This window comes from Phodopus roborovskii, unplaced genomic scaffold (genome assembly GCF_943737965.1).
Source record: "Phodopus roborovskii unplaced genomic scaffold, PHOROB, whole genome shotgun sequence".
Taxonomy (NCBI): domain Eukaryota; kingdom Metazoa; phylum Chordata; class Mammalia; order Rodentia; family Cricetidae; genus Phodopus; species Phodopus roborovskii.
In genome coordinates, this window is record NW_026126409.1 from 20,466,991 (window position 1) to 20,487,222 (window position 20,232).

Sequence of the window (20,232 nt, forward strand, 5' to 3'; positions counted from 1 at the left end):
TGAGGCAGGAGGGCTGTAAACTGGAGGACAACCAGGGTTACAGAATGAGATCAAGCAGTACAGGACAAACAGAAACTACCACACACAAAGGGGGGGGGGCTCCAAGTTGATAAAAAAAATAGTGATGGCAGCAGAGACTGCAATACTTAAGAAAATGTCACAAAATAAGAAATTGAACCCTAGATTTAATAGCTTTTTTCTCCCTTAAAAGGTAATTTGCTTTCACGTAAAACTATAGTCATAAGTCAATACATCCTCTGTATGATTCAGTACATGCTTACATAGTGTTACTAAACTTGAATCTTACCTTACAAGATTGGCAGCAGGTTTGTGAGGAAGACATGCTGTCACAAGTATATCCTGGTTTCAGAACACAAGTCCTAGGTTCACAACAGCTTTTGGGCCCACATTCCTGGGAAGGAAAATACATGACAGTGACTGGTACATTACATAATTATAGAGCTATGTAATCTAGGAATATATTAACAATAGAGGCATGTACAGACATTAGCATCCATAAACACTTACAATGCTTAATAGAATAGCTGATAGTCTACTTCCCCTTCCAATCTAACTAGAAGCCATAGAAAAATACAGGAAATAACTGTTTACAGCATTTAGATACAACAGGGAAAGAAGAACCACAAATCACTACAGAAGAAAACTAAAATGACCCAAGAGCTTAGGAGGTGCCTTCCTGAGAAGACTGTGATGTATTAAAAAGACAAGAAAGCCCCTCCCCAACTAGCAATTCTATAAAGCTAGTTCAAAACCCATGGGATGCAAACCCTCTTTGCATATAATCCACCTTTGCCAGGCTTCTTTCCTTTCCCATTCCCGCTCTATCTCCTGTTTCCCTTTTGCATATGGCCATCTTCACACCCATAGGCCTAGGGCCAGTTAGGTGAACTTTTAACCTGCTTTGTTCAAAAGCCACCTTTGAAGGGTGAGACACCCCCCTTTTTTTTCCTACCCTTCCCTCTACCTTGTGGTCATCTCAGCACTCACAAGCCTACTTCCAGACCTGTGGTTTCATAGCAGATTTTGCCTGGTCCAGTTGAACAGCTCATCCACCAGCTTTACACAAGGTTCCTATGCTGGACCAATCTAAGGAAAGCTTGCTTATCACATCAGAAAAACAACCAAAGAAATAAGTCCACATGTCCAGATCAGACTACAAAAATACCACCAATGGCCTAAACAGCATATAGAAGTGGTATTTGTAAGAACTACCTGAATAAACACAGTACACAGAAATTAAAAGAACCACCATATACTTTATAAGATAACTTAAGGAATGGAAAGTAGGCATGAACAATCACTTCACTGAACTCCAAGAGGATAAGAGCTGAATGAAATGAACACTGAATTCAATAAAGAGATATAAATAGTATAGAGAATACAGGCTGAAAAGAAGAGGAATTGAAAAACAGTATCTCAATTAGGAAACTCGGGGAACAGTCTTACAAGTAGAATGAATCGAGAAGACAGAGTTTCAGAACTCAAAAGTAGAGGATCTAGGCAAAATAATGAGCATGAAAAGATTAAACAAACACAGGAAAGGAACATGCAGTAACTTTCAGACCCTATGAAAAGACCAAGCCTTCAAATTACAGGCTTCGGTGAGGGACAAGAATGGTCAATGGCAAGGATGAGATCATTAACCAGATCATAGAAGAAAAGTTCCCCACACTAAGGAAAGACATACCCATAGAAGCACACAGAACCCCAACTAGATGAGACCAGAAGGGAAAAAACAGCCCAGTGCATACCATAATTAAAACACTAAATATCTGCTTCTGTTTCCATCAGCTACTAGACGAGGGCTCTATGATGGCAGATAAGTCAGTCATCAATCTCATTTTCAGGGAAGAGCATTTAAGGTACACTCTTTATTGCTCAGATTTTTAGTTGGAGTCATCCTTGTAGACACCCACAGATAAACACTGAGCCAAACCCCTGGAATCCAGTTGCACAAAGGGAGGAGTGATAAGAAAATGGGGTCAACATGTCTATCGCCAGGCACAAAACTCAAGTACAAATGGATCAAAGACCTCAACATAAATCCAGCAACACTGAACCTTTTAGAAGAGAAAGTACAAACAAATTGGCATAGGAGACCGCTTCCTGAACATAACTCCAGGAGCACAGACACTGAGATCAATAATTAATAAATGGGAACTCCTCAAACATAGAAGCTTCTGTAAGGCAAAGGACACAGTGGACAAGACCAAACGGCAACCCACAGCCTGGGAAAAGATTTTTACCAATCCTACATCTGACAAAGGGCTGATCTCAAAATATACAAAGAACTCAAGAAACTAGTCAACAAAACACCAAACAACCCTATTTAAAAATGGGGTACAGAACTGAAGAAAATTCTCAATAGAGGAAATCAAAATGGCTGAAAGACACTTAAGAAAGTACTCAACATCCTTAACTATCAGGGAAATGCAAATCAAAACAACTTTGAGATACCATCTTACTTCTGCCAGAATGGCTAAAATTAGAAACACCAGTGATGACTTTTGTTGGAGAGAATGTGAAGAAAGGGGAACACTCCTCCACTGCTGGTGGGAGTGCAAACTCGTACAGCCATTTTGGACATCAGTATGGTAGTTCCTCGGGAAAATGGGAATTAGTTTACCACAGGACCCAGCAATCCCCCTCTTAGGCATATACCCAAATGATCCACATCCATGCAACAAAGACATCTATTCAACTATGTTCATAGCAGCATTATTTGTAATAGCAAGAACCTGGAAGAAACCTAGATGCCCCTCAATTGAAGAATGGATAATGAAGATGTGGCATATCTACACAATGGAATACTACTCTGCAGAAAAAAATAATGGAATCCTGAAATTCTCAGGCATGTGGATAGAACTTGAAGAAACCATCCTGAATGAGGTAACCCAGTCACAAAAAGAGGAACATGGTATGTACTCACTCATATATAGATTTTAGACCTAGATCAAAAGATCACCAGCCTATAATTTACACCACCAGATGAACTAGGATACAAGGTGTATTCTAAGAGATTCATATAAAGTCCCTCACAGAAGGGGGAAAAGAATAAGCCCCCCAGAGCACATGGGAAGTGTGGGGGGGGGTCAGTGAATGGAGAGAGAAGTAGGAGAAAGAGAAAAGGAGGAGAAGAAAGCCCATGAGATTAGGAAGATTGAGTCAGGGTAGGAAGAGAAAACAGAAAGAAAGAGAGAGAACATAAAAGAGGGAACCATTATTGGGTTGAAGAGAAAACTGAACCTAAAGAAAGGTCTAGAGACCTACAAGACTGCCGCCAACTAACAATTTGAGCAACCATGGAAAGGCTACCATAAACGCCCTTCCTGGATAGTGAGATCAACAACTAACTTATCCACCATCATAGAGCCCTCATCTTGTACTTGTTGGAAACAGAAGCAAACACCCATAACTAAACACTGAGTCAAACTAGAATCTAGATGCAGAGGGAGAGGACAAGACCAGGTTGCAGAAACACATAGAGACTGCTGACCAGAACAAGGAGGAGCTAATGGGCCCCAGACTTATACCTTGGAATCCAGCATGGGACTGACTCAGACCCCCTGAATATGGGTCTCAGCTAGAAGGACTGAGCAGTCTAAGGAACCTCAGACAGTGGAACCAGGATGTATTCCTGGTGCACAAAAAGACCTTGCAGACACATCCCCCATGGAGGGATAACTCCCTTAACTTAGAGACAGGAGAGAAGTCCTAGTCCCTACTTCAAATGACCTGTCAGATCTATATGACCCCACCTACATTGGCATTGCCCTACAAGTGGACTTGGGGTAGGGGGATGGGAGGGGAGGGTGGTCAGGGTGCATGTGAGGGGGAAGAGGAGATAAGAGGGAGGGAGGGAGGGAAGGGAAACTGGGATTGACATGTAAAATAAAAATAATAATAATAAAAGAAAAGAAACAAAGAAAATGGGGTCAATACCAGGCTACAGAAACCCACAGAGACAGCTGATCTGAACAAGGGGGAGCTAATGGATCCCCCAGACTGATAGCTGGGAAACCAGCACTGGACCAACTCAGACCCCCCTGAACTTGGGTCTCAGTTAGGAGGCTTGACAGTCTAAGGGACCTCCGACAGTGGAACCAGGATGTATCCCTGGTGCACAAAAGGACTCTGGGAGCATATCCCCCACAGAAGGATACTCCCTTAACCTAGAGGCAGGAGAGAGGGCCTTTTCCCTACTCCAAATGACTTGACAGATTTTGATGATCCCTCCTGGGAGGCATCACCCTCTCTGTGGAGTGGGGGGAGGGATGGGATAGGAGGGGGATCAGGAGGCATGGGAGGGAGGGAGGAAGTTAGGGAGAATGGGAGGGAGGTAGGGAAGGAGGGGGAACTGGTAGTGATATGTAAAATAAAACATAATTTGAAAAACACTAAATATCTAGAACAAAGAAAAATTATTTAAAACTGCAAAAAACAAAGTATAAGTCACATATAAAGGGAAAACCTATCAGAATATTTCTCAATGAAAACTGAAAGCCAGAAGAATCTGGAGTAATGCATTCCAAGTTTAAAAGACCATGACTGACAACCTAGACTACCATATTCAGAAAAAGTATCTGTAGTAGTTAAAGGGGGGGGGGAGGAAGACTTTAAGGATACAAAACAGCCTTAAAAAAACAGCCTTAAAATGCATAACAAAGAAAAGAATAGTGAACATCATACATGAAAAGAAGAATAGGCAATACCCAAGAGACTCTAGAAAAAAAAACAATGCTATAATTTAATGAAATACAAAGCACAACTAAGAACACAAGTCTGAAAAATCAAAAATTACTGTAATCTATAAACACATTTCAGTAATCACCATAACTATTAACAGCTTCAATCTCTAATCAAAAAACATAGATTAGGTGAATAGATTAAGAAACAACCCCATCTTTCTCTACAAGAAAGTCAGCTTTGGAAATAGGTACCACAGGGAAAAAATACTCCATGTAAATGGAACCAAGGAGCAAGCTGTCATAGCTGTTTTCACATCTGACAGAATAGACTTCAAATCAATCAGAAGAGATAGGGAAGGACACTATATGCTTGTTAAAGGAAAGGTCGGCCCAAGAGGATATTACAATTCTAATCATTTGTGTACCAAAAAGCACAGCATCAAACACTGCTGACAGCTAAGATCACATATTGACCTTTAAACATTCAAAGTAGGAATCTTCAGCATCCCTCCCTTATGAGATAAAGGTCACTGAGACAACAAATAAAGAGAGAAATTCTGGAAATAATTGATGTCATGAATCAAATGGACCTAACAGACTTCTATAGAAAAATCCATGGAAACACATAAATACTAAAGAACAGACTTGGTTCTCAGCAGCCCATGAACCATTTTCCAAAACTGACTAAATAGTAGGTCAAAAAGCAAGTAAGAAAATGTAGAGATAAATTAAAATAACACCCCATATCCTATATAACAGCCATAAATATACAAATTTATGTAAGCTGAACAACTCACTACTGAATGAAACTCCAAGACAGATAGATATCAAGAAGAAACTTAAAATAAAATGAAAACACAACATTCTCCAATCTTGGGATATAATGAAGGCAGTCCTAAGGGGCAATTTCATACTGATAACTGCTTACACCAAAATCACCTGGAGAGAACTCATATTAATAACAGCACCACAGTAGGGAATTCTAGAAAAACAAGAATAAATAAAAGCCAACAAGAGTAGATAGGAAGAAATAAACTCAGGCTGAAATCAGTGAAATAGAAAACAAAAACCAATATAAAGAATAAGGAAAACCAAATGTTGGTTCTTTGTGAAAAATCAACAAGATTGACAAACTTTTATCCAAATTAACAAAAACATGGCAAAAAAAATCCAAATTAATAAAAATCAAAGATGAAAATGGAAACATTGCAACAGACAAAGAAATTCAGAGCATGATAAAGACATATTTTTAAAAATATATATCCCATAAAATTGGAAAATTTGAAAAAATAAAACAGATGCTTTCTTTGACATATATCACCTAGCAAGGTTAAATCAAGATGAAATAAGACACCAAACCCCTAGTAAAAACAGAATTAGTAAATTTAAAATCTTTCAACCAAAAAAAGCACTGGACCAGATGGATTCAGCACAGATTTACCCATCAGACCTTCAAAGACAAGCTAACACCAACACTTCTCAAAGCATTTTGCAAAATAGAAACTGAAGAAACATCTAATTCTTTTTATGAAACTACTAATACCCTCATAACTAAACCATACAAAGACTCAACAGAAAAGAAAATTAGATACCAATACACATGTAAACATAGATACAATTTTTCCAAATAAAATACTGTAATCAGAATTCAAGAACACATCAAAAATATTATTTACCATGATCAAGTTGGCTTCATCCCAGAGATGCAGGAATTGTTCCAACATACATAAATCAATCAACTTAATCCACCACACAGACAGACTGAAAGACAAAAACCACATGATCATCTCATTAGATGCAGAAAGTCCTTTGGCAAAAAAACAAAGAACTGGAGACAACAGGGATAAAACTGGAAAGAAAACAAAAAAAAGACAACATTTTCAGTACATGATCAAACTGGATGGCTGCATGCATAAGAATTCAAACAGAGCCAGGCTTGTCATCCCTGCAGAAAACCCAACTCTAAATGGATCAAAAACCTCAACATAAAGCCAGATACACTGAATCTGGCAGAAGAGAAAGCAGGAAATAGTCTTGTACTCATTGGCAAAGAAAAAGACTTTTTTTTTATAGGACATAGATAAGATGGATGCTAAGAACAACAATTAATAAACAGGACCTCATGAAACTAAAAAAGAAAAACTTCTGTATGGCAAAGGACACCATTGTTTGGACAAAGTGACAGGTGACAGAATGGAAAAAAAAATGTTAACAAATGCACATCCAATAAAGGGTGATAGTATGGTATCTAAAATATATAAAGAATTTCAAAAAAAAACTAGACATTAAGAAAACACATAACCCAATTTAAGAACAAGGTACAGTTCTAAACAGAGCTCTCAAAAGATGAAGCACAAAAGGGCTGAGAATGTCCAACACCCTTGATCATCAGGGAAATGCAAATTAAAGTTACTTTGAGATTTCATTTTATACCAATCAGAACAGCCAAAGTCAAAACAGAAGACAACTCATGCTGGCAAGGATGTGGGGTAAGGGCACACTAATCCATTGCTGGTGGAAGTGCAGATTTGTACAGCCACTATGGAAATCAGTGTGGCAGTTCCTCAAGAAGCTAAAGATCCAGCTATATCATTCTTGGGCATATAGCAAAGGACTCTATCCTATTGCAGTAGCATTTGCTCAGGGATGTTCATGGCTGCTCTATTCCTAATAGCTAGAAAATATAAACAGCCTATATGTCCATCAACAGATGAATGTATCAGGAAAATGTGCTATGTTTACACAGTGGAATGTTACTATCAACCAAACTCATAGAATTTGCAGGTAAGTGGATAAAACTAGGAAAAAAATCCTGAATGAGATAACCCAGACTCAGAATGGCAAATATATGTCTCTCATATGCAGGTATTATCTTTTAAGTCTTCAGTAAGCATGGTGGTATCTGAATACTGAAGTTAGTTATAGGGTAAGAAACAATGCAAGGAGGGAATGCTCTCCTAAGGAAAGGGAAAAGGAATGCATAGAGAAATGGGTCAGGAGGAATGTGGTGGTTTGAAAGAAAATGGCCCCAATAGGCCCATAGGGAGTGGCACTATTAGCAAATGCAGCCTTGGAGTAGGCACGGCCTTGTTGGAGAAGGTATGGCTTGTTGAAGGAGGTGTGTCACTAGGGAGTGGACTCTGAGGTCTCTGAAGCTCAAGTCGGTTCATGTTCTGCTACCTGTGGATCAAGATATAGAACTCTCAGCTCCTTCCACAGCACATCTGCCTGAGTGCCACTGTTTCCCACCATGATGAAAATGGACTAAACCTCTGAACTATGAGCCAGCCCCAGTAAAATGTTTTCCTTTATAAGAGTTGTGGTGGTTGTGGTGTCTCTTCACAGCAACAGCAACACTAATTAAGACCAGGATTAAATCGGAGAGGGGAATGTAAGTGAGGTAATGTGGGGAAAGACAGCTAACACTAAGCATTTGAGGGGTCCTATGGAAACCTATTACAGTAGATGTTTCTTAAAATACATATATGAAATAAATCTAAATGGAATCGCCAAATAATGTAAGATATAAAGCCCCAACTACACATCTCTTGCCACCAAATGAAACCTCCAGTCCCTGAAATGGGTTATATTTTTCTAAGTTGTCAGTCCAAGGGCCCCAATGGAAGCCCCCAAACAACTTCAGCTATTGACAAGGCTATTGATTGCTCTCCACAAGCTGGATGGTGAGGCCCTATTGCTGAAGACAACACCTAAATGTCTCAGTGAAGTTGAGCTGGTGCCAATGTAGAGCCTTCAGCCCCACTGACTGGTGTTCATGATACTAGAAGGTACTCTGCATGCTACCAGAAGAGAATAGTAAACAACAACCCAGCTATAAACCCTTCAACCTACAATAGTGACCTGCCCACATGATATCCTGGTGCAATCATGGCACATGTGTTGTGAGAGTAAACAACCACTCATTGTATTTAAGACCCAGTGAATGAGATGGGCTCCATACCTGACACTCAAAGGTATTTTTGGAAAAGTGTTTTTTGTTGTTGGTTTGTTTGCTTTTGTTTGTTTTGTGTCTGGGCCTTTTTTTAAACTGGTTTTTTGATTGTGTATTATGGTTTCCAAATTTGAGTTTTAATTGTGTGTATGTATGTGAGTTTCTCAAGCTCTTTTTAGTGTCTTTTTGTTTGTGGGTTCATTATTTTTTAACTTTGTATATCTATGTATTGGTCTGTTTTCTAAAGAGAGAGAAAGAAGGCATGCATTGGAAGGGAAGGGAGGATCTAGAAGAGGGAGGGGAAACTGATCAGAAACACATGAAAATACTTTCTGACAAAATAAAAAAATACACACAAAATCAGGCTCCTTACAAAGACAACACCTGAACATACTGAGAAAGAAATCAGGGAAACTATCTCAGCAGAAATAAACAACTCTTGCTTATATATCAGCAGAATTAATATTGTTTAAATGGCCACCTTACCAAAAGCAACCTATAGATTTAATGCAATCTCCTATAATTCTTCACAGAAACTGAAAAAGATCTTAAATTTTAAATTTACACACACACACACACACACACACACACACACACACACACACACATACACACACACACACACGGGTGCACACTAAAGAAAGAAAATAACAAGAAACATAAATAAATAAAAACTTCTGGTGATAACCATTCCAGATTTCAAGTTGTATTACACACATACAGTGATTAAAAACAGCATGGTACTGGTATAAAATCAGACATGTTGATTAGTGGAATCTACTGAAGATCCAGACATACATCCAAACACCTAAACACCTGAGTTTTGACAAAGAAGTATATAAAAAAAAAATGAAAAGAAAGAAAGGAAGGAAGGAAGGAAGGAAGGAAGGAAGGAAGAAGGAAAGAAAGAAATAAATAGTGGAGAAAAGACAGCAAATAGTGCTGGTCAAACTAGAGAACTGCATTGAGAAGAATTATCTACCATCCCACACAAAACTCAACTCCAAATGGGCCAATGATCTCAACATAAGACCAGATACCCTGAATCTGATAAAAGAGAAAATGAGGAATAGGCTTGAAATCATGGGCACATTCCTGTTTACAGTAGCCTCAGAAAGAGATCATGGGCCCATCCCCATTTGCAATAGCCTCAATGACAAAAGATCTCTACAATGATAAAAGACCTCTACAATGAATACTTTCAAATCTCTGAAGAAAGATACTTAGGAAGATAGAAAACAGAAAGATCTCCCATGTTCATGTGTCTCTATAATTAATATTGTGAACATGACCATCTTCCAAAGGCAGCTACAGATTCAATGGAGATCTCAATCAAATTACCCCCAAAATTCAACATTACTCGATAATTAAAAAAACAACCAAAAATTAAATATATGAAAAACATGGACCTCAAAAAGAAAAAGCCAGAGCCTCAATCACACTGAATAGGACAACCGTGATGTTTTCTAGAACTATGGTATGAGGAGACCGCCTACTCCACCATTTTTATTCAACACATATTTGAAGTCTTGGAATAAGGCAAGAGACACATTAAAAGCTTCCAACAGGAAAAAAAAAAAAAAACATGATTAGACATGGAAGAGAAGCAAAAAGTGCTTGACCAAAAAAAAAAAAAAAAATATGCAAATACAAAAATTCAGTACTTTTTGGCATGTTTAAATTTTTGTGATGCATATATTCGTTGTACATATTGCTAAGTTACATAGGACATTTTCACAAACGTATTTATTGTACAGTGAACATATTCCCCCTCCATATCCACCTACCTTCCCCTTCCTCACTCTTCCCTTCTCCCATTCCCTTTGCTCCTTAGTTTATGCCACATTTATATGCATGGTTGCATACTTATATATAATTTAAGAACCACATATGAGAGAAAATGCACTGTATTTGTCTTTCTGAGACTTGCTTAATTCACCTGATATGATAATCTCCAGCACATCCATTCTGCAAATGATATAACTTCATTCATTGGCTTTTTCATACACAAAGAACGAGACACCTATAGAACTCACAAAAGCAATCCCCTTCACAATCCTACAAAGAAATACACCGCAATAAATCTAATCAGGAAAGCGATTAAGGCACAAAAAAAAAACAAAACAAAACCAAAATTAAAAAAAAAAAAACAGGAAAGGCATCCTACCTTCATAAGCTAGAAGAATTGGGTAAAAATGCTCACACTAATCAAACTGATGAAAAGTATCAATGCCATTCCTACAAAATTAACAATGACATTCTTCAGAGAAGTAGCAAAAAACAAACTAACAAACAAAAGCCACCTGGACTATCTATAATACTACAAAAGACCGTATTAAGCCAAAGACATTCTAAACAGAAAGAATGAAGCAGAAAGGCACCACCCAAGCTGAGTACCAAATATACTAATGAGTTATAACACCAAAATGCTGTGGCACTAACAGAGAGTGTGGGGAGCAGCACAGAGAACAGAGTGCAAAGCCAGAGGTAAACTCGTGTGTCAGTCAGTGGCTTTGTAGGCAAGAGGAGGACCACAAAATAAAGATGCAAACCACGTGGTATGACTGTGGAAAAATGTCAGAAATCCTACACAGGAAGAGAGACAACGAGGGAAGGAGGGAGAGAGAGAAGGAGGGAGGGAGAGGGAGGGGAGGGAGGGAGAGGGAGAGGGAGTGGAAAGGGAATGAGAGGGAGGGAGAGGGAAGGAGAGGGAGGGGAGGGTGAGGGAGGGGAGGGAGATGGAGAGGAAGGGAGAGGGAGGGGAGGGAAAAGGAGGGGAGGGAGAGGGAGGGAGAGGGAGGGGAGAGAGAGGGAGGGGAGGGAGGAAAGCAGATACTATACCAACCAGCTCAGCTGGGGGGAGCTGACAGAACTTGCCTCGGGCTGCCTGAAGATGAACACAAGTAGGAAAACCCAAGAGAGACATAAGAAGTCTCAGGAATGATGATCATGGTTATTTATTTCATGATAACTCTAGTCATTTATGTTTGCCAAGCTCATCACCCCATCTTCATAATTAGTCCCCTTTATTTCATTGAGAACACACCTTCCATAAAATTGATTTTAAAAAAAAAATTTAAGAAGTAACTTAAGAGTAAAAACAGAGGCCTTGTTCTACAAGATAGTAACAATCTTTTTTTTAAATGGGATATGAAAACCAGTGATTCATGCCCATGTATATGAAAAGTACTATTGTGTCTATATTGTAATTGGGGTGTTTTGGATCATCACTATAGATACTGCATTACCCAGAGGTACAGTCCTCTGGACTGTCTGCATTCACTGTATTTTCAGGACTTTCCTGCCACACAAATGATCAAAATTACCTCAAGTTCAGTCCAGAGTATGTGATAGGTTCCCTATCATACTACTAATCCCATGGGAATGTTATGTCCTAAAAATTATGTGTTCATAACTCAACTCAAACACACAGTTATAAAATGTGTTTACATCAGTGCTCTGCATGGTACCCAGTGTAATTTAGAAATACAACATTTCTGACAATGAGTTTGTTGTAAATTCCCCTAGGTAGCATACTCACTTGCACAGAGCCACAGTCACAGGCTTCATTTCCCTCCACTTTGCCATTTCCACAGATGGCTACTGGATTATATTGCATTTGTGGCTTATTCTGAAGGCATTTGGCACCCACATTAGATTTAAAATGTTCAAAGTCACTCAAACTGCAATTGCTAAACACCTTCGTACCTGAAGATTGCCTAAAAATGAATTCATATTCTGTCATTAGCAGTATACATCCCAAAGCATAATTCTATATCTTACGTTAGCTTCATGATATTGCTTAATAGGTGATAGCAAATACTCCCAATAAGTGTTCACAATTATTCTTGAGGAGGTAATGTGATTTTATTCATCACAATGCATTTTGTTACTTTTAAAAAATTAAGTACAAATCAATAGTAAGAGCCATGATTTTATAATAGATAAAGAATTTGATTAGAAACTCTCAAAAAAAGAAAAGTCACACCCAATTTTCAACCATACACAGAGGAAGAAGAAAGACAGTTTCATCCATGAGAACACATGAATAGATAGATTTGGCAAAAGGAAAAGATAAATATAGGAGATCCAGAAAGGAATCAATTATGTCCAACCAGAAAACCTCTAAATAATACCAGAAGAGGCTAACAGATCCACGAATAAACCAAACAATCAGGACAGCATGCAAGAAAATCAATAGTAACAACAAACCCCTCTCATTAAGAACCTTAACTGCAAATGACCTTGACTCACCCATTAAAGACAACTATCCATTTTCCCTAAGAAACCAATATAACTAACAAAGACACCTATAACTGAATTAAAGGCAGAAAATAATAGGAGTATTATTTATATATTATAGATATTATACTGTATATCATAGGAAATAAAGAGAGCCATTAATAGGTGACCATGTCATCAAAACTATAATTATTGTAAGTTAATGTCAAACCTTGGACTACCCAATTTCATAAAATAAATACTAAAAGGAATAAAGGACATATTCATCTTGACACAATGATGGGGAGAGATTTCAACATTGTACTGTCATTTCTAGATAGATCTGACAATCAAAAAGCAACCAAAACAAATTACAGCATAAATTATAGCTAAACTAAAGCATGGATTAAACAAATGAAGAATATTCCACCCAACACATGAGCAATATATATTCTTCTCAGTAGAACATAGAAGCTTCCTGAAGGACTGGTCACATTATAGGCCACAATGCAAGCCTTAACAAATTCAAATAAGTTGACATCATTTGCTATATCATGTCAAGCCAGGCAGACGTCAACAGCAAGCCCAACCATAGATTCTACACAAATACTTGGAGACTTTATTTACACACACACACACACACATATATATATATATATATTTTAATGAATGGAGTGACAGTAAGTCAGGGAGGAAATTACAAATGACAATGACAGCATAACCTATGAGAACCCTGGAATGTAACCTCAAAGGATTGCTCATATAAGTGTTTACATTAAAATAATAAGAGATCTCGGGTAACCTAATAATGTGGCTCAAATGTTCTAGAAAAATAAGAAGCCAAATCCAAATGCAGTAGATAGCATAGGTGGTAAAGCTCAGGGAAGAATTTAAACCAATGCAAACTAAAATAATACTAAATTAAAATTAAAAAGTAATGAAACAGACAACTGGTTCTTTGAAAATATTAACAAGATAAGCAAGCTTCTATTGAAACTGACCAACTAAAAAAGAGAAATCAAGTTAATAAAATTAGAAACCAAAAGAGGATATGAAAGCAAACGCTAATAAAATCAGAAGATCATTAGGGAAAAATCTAGAAGAAATAGATAAACTTCTAAATGTGTATGATCTACCAAAATGAAAGTCAAAAGGAGTAAACAATTTATATAAGCCTGGAACCGAAAAAGAAAGTAACTAAGTCTCCCCATAAACAAAATCCCAGGACCAGTTGTACTCCTTGATGAGCTCTCTAGTACCAAGACTCTTCCACAAAACAGGAAGGCAAGAAACATTTCCATACTCACTCTATGAGGCCAACCTTAGCCCCAGACCAAAACTGGATGACAATCCAGCAACAGAGCTATTTCTCTGATTAACAGGGATGCAAATTTTCTCAACAAAATACTTGCAAACTGAATTTAAGAGTGCATTAACAAGACAATAGATCACAATTCGTTGGTTTCAATGCAAGGTTGATTCAACATATACTTATCAATAAATGTAAAGTACCTTATAAGCAGAATTTTGGACAGCAATCACATGATCATTTCAATAGATGCAAAAGTGTCATTTGGTGAAGTTCAATGCATCTTTAAGATAAAAGTCCTGAAGGAAACTAGTAACAGTTGGAACATACCTCACATAAGATATGTAAGACAAACAAACCTATGACCAACGTTATTCTCAATGGGAAAATACTGAGGCTTTTCTTGTCAGATCCAGAACAAGTGTCCCCTCTTTCTGCTTTTATGCATGCAGTATAGCGTTTGAAGTCTCAGCTAGAGCAACAAGAAGAAATAGCAGGGTGTGGTGGCATGCACCTTTAATCACAGCACTCAGGAGGCAGAGGTAGATAGATATCTGTGAGTTTGAGACTAACCTGGTCTACATAGTGAGTTCCAGGACAGCCAGGGCTACACCCTGTCTCAAAAACAAAAAGATAAAGCAGGGGCTGGAGGAATGGCTCTGCAGTTAAGAGGACATGACGACCCAAGTTAGGGTTCCAGAGCCCACATGAGATGGCTTACAACTGTGTGATTCCAGCTCCATGGACAGATCCAACCCCTCTCACCTCCACACATGCCATTTAGATTAAAAAAAAAAAAAAAAAAAAAAAAAACAATTTTTAAAAGAGAAAAATAAAATGCAACAAAACTAGGAAAATGTCAAACTCTCTTTACAGATGATGTAAGTCTATCAGAAAACATTTACATCTAGTAAACACTGTCAATAAAATTACAAGATCCAAAATCAAGATACCAAAAGCAGTAACTCAGGTGTGTGTGTGTGTGTGTGTGTGTGTGTGTGTGCACGCGCACACGCGTGCACGAACACGCGCGTGTTGGGGAAGGTGGTGTATTTTTTGAGAGAAAAAAAAATTTAGAAAAAGATCAGATTGGCAATAGTTTAAAAAAAAAAAAAAAAGAACAAAAATCCCACCTAAGCAATAAACCAGATCAAGGTGAAAGTTCTACCCCGGAAGCTGTACTGTTACACCCATAGGTTACTTCCTCCTTCAGCCCATATCAGAGATGCTGCCTTTTGCAGTAATGGAGAATTACACCACAACTGGACAATGTGCCAAGAGTGGGGGACTTTGGAGCACTTGGTCCTAAATGGGGTGTCTCCATCACACCCCTTGGTTGGTAGTCTGTTTTTTCGGAGTTTTGTTTTGGGGTTTTTTTGTTTTGTTTTGTTGTTGTTTTTCTCATTAGACTAATCTAAATGTAAACAAAAAAGTTCTGCCTTTAAAAAAAATGCCCATGTGTTATGCTCTTCAAAGATATTTAAAGTATCCTTACTGGGGGCTTTCACAAACACATATTTAAGGAACTTTCCCTTACCTATATATTGCACATTGAATTTGTCTGCCTTGGCTACAATTTTTAAAAGTATTCCTCACATTCTACTGCTCTTATATTTAAGTTGCAGGCATATATTTTGTCATGAGCTCTAACTCCTTATAGCTCATTTATACTAGAAGTAAATGCTACAATTAGCACAAAATAAAAATAACCAACAAATAAACCTTTTCAAAAAGCTTACATAGCTCTTGGATTCATGATGCAGATGGCTTCTGAGCAGTGGCATTTCGTTGGGTCATCATATGATATTCCCAGACTGAGTCCTAGCATCTGGGTGACAACAACTGAAAAGGCCTCCAAAGTCATGTCCTTGGGGTACTAAAGCAACAAGGGGGTTCCAAAAGAGAAGACACCATTGAATGATAAAAGGACTTCTCTAAGTTGGAGCCCTTTTGTTTCCGTATCAAACATGACACAATAATGAACATGGTTATGATACAGGCACCCAGGAAAGGTCGAGCTCTATTAATTCTCCGCTTTTCAACTATATTCTCTTTATTCTCTTCCATTGCTTTATTTCTATATTTATTTCTGTCTTAATTACAAAGGGATTGTAAGCTTTTATATCAACTATATACATCCCTCTACCTTCTTAATCTTCAAGACTATCATGGCTTTCCAAAAGTTAAATATAAATAATTTGTATAAAAAGTCTCACTCTTTGAATATGTCTCCTCAGTGATCCACCCCCCCCTACCCCCACCCTATCCCCAAAACATCCTCCCTCAGCTATTCAGTCCCAGGTTCTCGTCCAGGCATTGCCAGCAGACTGTCACAACACTCACTCCTCAATCACTTCAGTAACTACATCTCACATCCTTTTTAAGAACCGAATAGGAACCTACCATTGTGATCCCTGCAGAGTAGCGGGCAGCACACATCTTTCCAGGATACGTGGCTCCCACATAATTTGGGTATTCGTTGTAACTAAATACATAAACACATGTTTGTAGTTAATCCCAATAAACCTAGCTGTGAGAATTCTTGAAAATATAAGGCCCAAATTCAGAAAAATTCTACTCATAAGCAAGTCAAGTTAAACACGTCTCTAACTGCTGGAAATTTGGAAGACCAACTAAACCGGACAAAATGCTGTTGATCTACCAAAACATTCAAGATTTTTCCTTTCAGATGAAAAATGACACAAAAATGTTACTATCGTTCTTGCTTAGGAACACAGTCAGACAGCCAAAGAAATAAAACTTGCAACTTTCAGAGTTTACACATAAGCCTGACCACCTGAGCTTTGTCCTAGGAGTCCACATGATAAAAGGGAGAAGTGACTTCTGAAAGCCACCATCTGACCTCCTCAAGCACCCTGTGGCATACATGTACCTGTACATCTACACACATGCACACACACGCACACACACACACACACACACACACACACACACACACACACATAGAGGCACACATGCAAAGTCAATAAGTGTGGAAAAATTATTAGAACATATTATTAATTGACTAAATAGTAATTATGAGTTCATACAACACAGAAAACAAACTCTAATGTAAGCCATGAACTTGAGTTAATAGTAATGTATCAATATTGCTTCGTAAACTATAAAAGTACCACCTAATGCAAAATATTAACAATAGTAATAGAGCTGAAAGGGTGTGATGAGGGAGTGCCTGGTAACCATCCTCTGTGCCTGCATCTATAAGGAAAAAAACTTGTTTAAAAAGAAAAAGTCTGTGCATTTAAAAAATGAATTCAGGTAATTATATTTATAAATTCAAAAAAAATCTTTCAAAAAGATAGTAACAAAAAAATAATTCGTTGCTTGTGGTGGTTTAAATAAGAATGACCTCTCATAGCCTCCAATATTTAAATGTTTAGTTTCCAGAAGTTGAACTATTTGAAAGGATTATAAGGATTTGAGGGTGGGGCCTTGTTGGAGTTGGTGTAGCCTTACTGGAGGAAGTATATCACTGGCAGTGGGTTTTGGGTTTCAGAAGCCAACCAAGCCCAATAGTGTACTCTCTGTCTCCGTCTGTCTGTCTGTCTCCCTCTCTCTCTGTCTCTCTCTCTCTCTTTCTCTCTCTCCTTCCTGCTGGCTTCAGATCAGGATGTCCAGTACCACACATGTCTACATGCTGCCACATTCCCCATTATGATTGATGATAATGAACTAAAATCTGAAACTGTAAACCCCCTTAAATTCTTTTTCTAAGAATTGCCTTGGTCTTCACAAACAGAACATGACTATAAAATATAGTATAGCATTAAAAATATTAATATTGGCAAAAATAATAAAAGACCTAGAAATAAATACCAAAGTTACCTAGAAGAGCTCCAGGAAAAAACAAACAAAAAAAGCAAAACAAAAACAAACAAACAAACAAAAAACTCTAAAAGTTTTCCTGGAGACTAGAAGAATAATTTGAAAACTAAAGGGTTATAGCCATACTCATTATCTGGAATGCTCCATATAATAAAGATATATACAACACTAAAAACATCAGACCTTCCCAAATGGCCCAAACAAATTGCTGAAGCCCTATAAAAACTCTAAAAGCTGTTTACAGGGTAAATTGTGTGACAAAGTGATGATATATCCATTAACAGATAGTCAGACAGTATCCCTCTTTATACTACCAAAATTAATTATGTTACATATATTTAGAAATAAATACACACATATAAAGACCCCTGTTGTATATTGCCAGCAATTCTATTATGAATGCAACTACAAATGCATAGCTACCATTTATCTTTAACTTTTTTTAAAAAAAAATACAATCCATTCATGCAAGTACTTATAAACAACTTCACACCCGACCCTTGCCAACTGCATAATCAACATATAAACTTCACTCAATGAGTCCTGGATCCTTCTTAGTGTTTAAGGGCAGGTTTTGCCATGACAGTGGGCAGGCTCTCACTCAGCTATTGACCTTAAGAGTCATAAAATGAATGAAGCTTTGTAAATTTCAGTCTGCTATTTTAAAAAGATTAATAAACTTAGAAACAAGTGTTCATCATCTATTTCATTGTCTGGCAATCAGAAAGCATAAGCTCTGAGTAAAGTACCTGAGTAACCAGAAATGAATAACAGCTCCCTGAATTAATATATACCTCAAGTCTTTTGTTTTCTTTGTAGAGTATCAAATAGGCTTACATGAATAAATATGCAACATCATGAGGCCTTAGGGTAAGGTAAGATTGCTTCCATTCTAAAAACTGATGTAGTAGTTCATCTGCTTCACCAACTGTAGGGATCCTATTTTTATCTGACCACAACTCCAACGAAGACAACACAATAGTAACCTTGAGTTGGGAAAACACCTGAAAACAGAAGAAATGAATATACACAATATTAATCTGTCTATTTCCTAAATGCCCCACCCTAGAAAATATTTTGAAATTTTCACAAATCTACATTCTTTTTATGTGAATGACGTACTTAGAAATGTTACATCAAGTTAGTGCAAATGATAATTTCAAAAGTGACAAATTTTAGTATAGAAAGGAAAATACTTACTGAATTTATAAGACTGATAATTTCAATGATCTTATTTGTTACAATCATCCTGTCAGAGCCCAAGTAATCATACTAAAAGACAAATGATTTTACAGTTAAAATACTGTTTTTGTATGAAGTTTTTGATATTTACATCTGCTATCAGAAGTTTGAGGCTGATAAGTAATTCAGTGTTTCAAATAAGATACACAGTTCCCAATGTGAGACTATTACGGAACAGACACATACACATCATACACATATATGTGTACACTCAACACAAGCAGGTGCATATGTAAGTGTTGAAATATGGATTGGCCCTGGATGACATTGGTAGGCTCCATCATTTTAAACGCCTCCCCTGGTCTTTTCCATAAGTGTAGTAAATCAAGTATTGGCCTGTTCTTCAAATCTTCTTACTTCTGACCTCAGCTCTGGACTCCTGGCAAGCTCTACAATGTTAAGAATGGAACTGCTAATATGTTATTTCTGTTCTCTTTGATAGTCCACAAGGGTCATAATGAAATCTGGACCATCAGACTAAAACCTGGAAGATACATATGTCCCTAAAAGCCATATGGCTTGTTTATGGAAGTCAAGGATCTAGAGACACCTTTTCTTGGGAAACAAAGACATGGGACAGCAACAACTGCAAACAACTATGTCTTGCAGAACATGCAGGTATGCTAGCCACTGATGCCAGCAAAACATTATAGGACTGAACACTCTCTGGCTTCAAGGCCATCCTCCTGCTCTCCTTGCCAGAACTGTCTCCTATTGGGTAATCTCAACTATTTGGTTTTCAGTTAGCAAATTGTTACCCTGTGCTGTCTATGCTAGAAAGTGAGAAGATGGGGATATCTAGTTGCCTCTAGCCAGGGGTATCACACACTTACACAAAATATTTATGGGCTAACACCAAAGTGCACCAACATTTTGTAACTCTTTTTTGAAGTGTTTTTTTAGGTTTATTATTTTACATGTATACCATATACATGCCTTCTGTCCTTGGGTCA

The 20,232-nt window shown here is 37.6% G+C and overlaps 1 protein-coding gene across 1 annotated transcript in view; it reads right to left on the reverse strand.

Annotated features, from left to right (window-relative positions):
* Adam32 (ADAM metallopeptidase domain 32) overlaps positions 1 to 20,232 on the reverse strand; it is a 64,322-nt gene that overhangs the window by 16,468 nt on the left and 27,622 nt on the right. The window contains exons 8-13 of the mRNA XM_051182048.1: positions 19,238 to 19,309; positions 18,875 to 19,041; positions 16,595 to 16,676; positions 15,931 to 16,067; positions 12,203 to 12,380; positions 308 to 412 (exon numbers count right to left, since the gene is read on the reverse strand). Coding sequence (XP_051038005.1) covers positions 308 to 412; positions 12,203 to 12,380; positions 15,931 to 16,067; positions 16,595 to 16,676; positions 18,875 to 19,041; positions 19,238 to 19,309 — 741 coding nt within the window. The remainder of the gene's footprint in view (positions 1 to 307; positions 413 to 12,202; positions 12,381 to 15,930; positions 16,068 to 16,594; positions 16,677 to 18,874; positions 19,042 to 19,237; positions 19,310 to 20,232) is intronic.